Source organism: Empidonax traillii, unplaced genomic scaffold (assembly GCF_003031625.1).
Source record: "Empidonax traillii isolate 1590-97213 ecotype Southwest subspecies unplaced genomic scaffold, ASM303162v1 scaffold2484:size40397, whole genome shotgun sequence".
Taxonomy (NCBI): Eukaryota; Metazoa; Chordata; class Aves; order Passeriformes; family Tyrannidae; genus Empidonax; species Empidonax traillii.
This window is the reverse complement of record NW_020957677.1, coordinates 22675-26925: the sequence shown is the minus strand read 5'-3', so window position 1 is coordinate 26925 and position 4251 is coordinate 22675. Positions and strand designations below refer to the sequence as shown.

Sequence of the window (4251 nt, the reverse complement as noted above, 5' to 3'; positions counted from 1 at the left end):
GGGTGAGGAGCCTGGAGCTGTCCCTGAAGCTTTTCCCACACTCCCCACACTTGTAGGGTCGTTCCCCAGTGTGGAGGCGCTGGTGGGTGAGGAGCCTGGAGCTGTCCCTGAAGCTTTTCCCACACTCCCCACACTTGTAGGGTCTCTCCCCAGTGTGGATTTGCCAGTGCCTGATGAGGTGGGAGTTGCGTTTGAAGCCTTTCCCACACTCAGTGCAGTGGAAGGGCCTCTCCCCTGTGTGTGTCTGCTCATGCCTGAGGAGATGTGAGTTGCGCTGAAACCCCTTCCCACATTGCAAGCACTTGTAGGGCCGTTCCCTGGTGTGGATGAGCTGGTGGGTGCGGAGGATGGAGCTGTTATTGAAGCTCTTCCCACATTCCCCACACGTGTAGGGCCGTTCCCCAGTGTGGGTATGCTGGTGCCTGAGGAGGCTGGTGCTCTTTCTGAAGCTCTTCCCACATTCCAAGCACCTGAAGGGCTTCTCCCTGCTGGGAGGCTGCTCAGGGACCACCAGCTCGGAGCTCCGGCTCAAGCTTCGGCCGCCTTCCCGGCACAGGACGGCTCTTTCCTCCTCACAGCTCCCTGGGCTGGCTTTGCAGCCCCTTCTCCGGGGGCATCTCCGGGCCTTTTCCTCCCCGCTGCCTTCCTGCGCCGGGGAGCCCTTCAAAACGGCCTCTCCCACCAGGCTCTGCCAGGGGGATTTGTCCTCCGTGCTCTCCGTCCTCAGCTCGGGGCCTGGGGCAGGAAGGAAAAAGGACAGGCAGGGGATTTCTCTCTGGCCCAGAGGGAAGGCCAAGGACATCCCCCAGATCCAGCCCCGGCAGGACGGCGGCACCAGTGGGGTTGTCCTGCAGCCGGGGGCGATGCTCGGCTGCCACAGGCACCACAAGACAGGGTCAAAGGGGCACTGACTTCCTCCTCACCTGCCTGGGGGACCTGCAGCATCTTCCTCTTCCTCGTAGCCTCCTCCTCCATCGGCCCAAACTTTGGGAAGGACAAATCCTGCTGGGGGGAAACAAGGGCTGAGCGTGTTGGCTTGGGGGTTCCTCCTGCCCAAGTCCACCTCGAGAACTCACCAGGCATCCTGGGACCATAAAAACCTCCAAAACACCAAAAAAACCCACTCTCTCTCCTCTGTGGGACTCTGGAGGTTCCACCGTCCAGGCTGCTGGGAGTCCCGTGTGTATTTGGGGTCTCCCCTCTATGGGGTCCCTGCCCTCTCCAGGCTGCTGAGGGTCCCAGGAATCCAAGGCTCCCCCATCTCCCAGCTTCAGGGTTCCGGGGGACCTCCCTCTCCAGGGTCCCCCTGCTTGGGGATACCAGGGGTTGGGAGGGTCACCAGGGTCCCTTTTCCCCTGACTCTGATGGGGGGTTCTGGGCTCCCAGGGCTTCCCCCTCTCTGGGTTCCCCCCCACCAGACTGATGGGGGTCCTGGGGTTCCCCCTTTCCAGGTTCTCCCCTTTCTGGGCTCTTCAGGGTCCTGAGACTCCCCCCTCTCCCCACTCCCCCCTCCCCAGGCTGCCAAGGCTTCCCCTTCTCCAGGCTCCCCCCACCGTCTGCACTGCCAGGGCTCCAAGGGCTCCCCCTCTCCAGGCTCCCACTTCAGTGTTTCAGGGGTCCCAAGGGTACCCCCTCTCCAGGGCCCTCTTTCAGGGTTTGGGGGTCCCCCAGCTCCAGGATGGCTCCTCTCTGCTCTCCCCACTCTGAGGCTCCTCTTCCATCCCTTCTCATCCTCCCTGCAGGACCAGCATCCACCCTTGATCTCCCCTTCCCCCTAAACTCACCCCATCCCGAGGGATTTTGGGGGCAGCATGAGGGGCTGTGGGAGCCCCTTGCTGGGGGGTCGGGCTGGAGACCCCCCAGTGCTCCCGGGACCCCGGGCTGGAGAGTTGTCACCACCTTCTGCTGCCTGGGGGACTCTGGGGGGACCTCGGCTCCCCTTGGGGCTCTTCTGCAGCCACAGAACCTGCAGGGACCTCCCCTGGGTGGGGCCTCCAGGGGTTCCAGGAGCTTTGGGCTCATCCTGGGAGCCACTGGGACTCACTGGGATCATCCTGAGATCGGACTGGGAGAGACTGGGCCACACTGGGATCATGCTGGGAGTGTCTGTAACCATACTGGGGGTGACTGGGACCACACTGGGGGCAACTGGAACTATGCTGGGAGAGACTGGGGTTCTACTGGGACTGCTTGAGACTAGACTAGGAGCCCCTGGGTGCAACTGGGATCCCAGTGGGAGGAAGAGGGAGACACTGGAACCATGCTGGGGGCAACTGGGGTCATACTGGGATCACACTGGGAGCAGTTGGAGGGGGACTGGGATCACAGTGAGGGGGACTGGGATCATACTAGGAGTGACAAGGAGCAGGCTGGGGGCACTGGAACCAGGTTGGAACCATGCTGGGGGCACTGGAACCACAACTGGGGCAACTGGAACCACACCTTGGGCTACCAGGAGCAACTCAGAGAAACTGGGATCATGCTGGAAGCAACTGGGAGTAACTGGGAAGGACTGGGTGCATGCTGCAGCCACCTGGACCATCCTGGGACTGGCTGTAATCATACTGGGAATGACTGGGATCAACTGAGGAGCAACTGGGACCATGCCTGGGACAACTGGCAGCAAGAGGCAGTGACTGGGACTATGCTAGGGGCAACTGGGACCACACTGGGAGGAACAGGAAGCAAATGGGACCATGCTGGGGGCAACTGGGATCATACTGAGAGGGACTGGGATCATACTGGCAGGGACAAAGAGCAGGCTGGGGGCAACTGGGACCATGGTGGGGGCAACTGGGACAGACTGGGAGCAACTGAAACAGAGCTCGAGGTGACTGGGTCAAACTGGGAGTGACTGGGACCACACTGAGAGTGGCTGTGAGCAACTGGCATCATGCTGCAAGTAACTGAGAGCATGCTGGGGAAGACAGGGATCATGCTGGGGAAGACAGGGATCATGCTGGGGAAGACAGGGATCATGCTAGGGAAGACAGGGATCATGTTGGGAGTGACTGGAACCAGTGGCTGCAATAATACTGGGAGTATCTGGGAGTGACTGGCATCATACTGGGGCTGAGTGGGAGCAATTGGGACCATGCTGGGAGTAAATGGCATTACACTGGCAGTGACTGGTTTCATACTGGGAGCAAGTGGAACCACGCTGGAGGGAACTGGGATCATACTGGGAGTGACTGGAAGGAACCGGCATGATACTGGCTTCATTTTGGGAATGGCAGAAAGTGACTGGGATCGTACTGGAGGTGACTGGGAACAACTGGGATTACAGTGGGTGTGAATGGAACCTTACTGGGGGCTACTGGAAACTTCTTGGCCCATGCTGGGAGCAAACTGGGATCATGCTGGAAGATACTGGATCCCATGCTGGGGGGACTGGAATCATACTGGGAGAAACTGAGCCCACACTGGGAGTCTCTGTAACCATATTGGTGGTGAGTGGGACCACACTGGCAGCAACTGGGATCAACTGGGCGTGACTGGGTCTACACTGGGGGCAACTGGGAGTGTCTGGTACCCTGCTGAGGGAGACTGGGATCATACTGGACTCACACTGGGAGTTACTGGCACTACACTGGGGCCAATTGGGACCATGTTGTGGGCAAGTGGAATATAGTGGGAGCAACTGGGCTCATACTGGAGGTGACTGGGCTCATACTGGGAGTTACTGGGCTCTGGAAAGCTCAGGATGGGCAGGGCAACCCCCCTCCCGCTGCTCTGCATTCCCAAAATTCTTGTTCCCAGTTCCCACTCTGGCCCTGACCAGCAGATCTGCTCCAGGATCCCATTCCCTGGGGGCACTTCCCTGCCCTCTCCCCGCCTTCCTGCTGCTGAAAATCAGCACTTTGGAGCCTCATCCCATTGTTTCCTCCTACTCTTCCCTATTATTATTGGGATCCCCCTACACCCTTTTTTTCCCAGGCACTGGGACCCCCTGCCAGGCCATTCCAAGTTTTCCAACACCCAGCCCCCCTTTCTTTGATTCCAGGACCCCCCTGCCTCCCCTTTCCCGGTCATCCTGCCTCTCCCACCCTTGGATCCCCCTTTTCCTTAGCTCCCATTCCTGGCCATCCCAGGTCACCTCACCCCCAGCCCCCCTTTCCTTCCCCCCAGCACCCCCTGCAGCCCCTTCCCGGCTCTCCCAGCTCTCTTTCCTTCACCTTGGGGCCACCCCAGCTCCCAAATCTCCGGGTCTCCCCAGTTCCCCACTCCCAGTGCTTCCTGCAGGTGGTCTTG

At 60.1% G+C, this 4251-nt stretch overlaps 1 protein-coding gene across 1 annotated transcript in view; it reads right to left on the bottom strand.

Moving 5' to 3' along the window:
• LOC114071971 (zinc finger protein 501-like) overlaps window positions 1–1069 on the bottom strand; it is a 2181-nt gene extending 1112 nt beyond the window's left edge. Inside the window, exons 1-2 of the mRNA XM_027909875.1 lie at window positions 924–1069; window positions 3–735 (exon numbers count right to left, since the gene is read on the bottom strand). Coding sequence (XP_027765676.1) covers window positions 3–735; window positions 924–975 — 785 coding nt within the window. The 5' untranslated portion in view covers window positions 976–1069. The remainder of the gene's footprint in view (window positions 1–2; window positions 736–923) is intronic.
• Between the last annotated feature and the right edge of the window lie 3182 nt (window positions 1070–4251).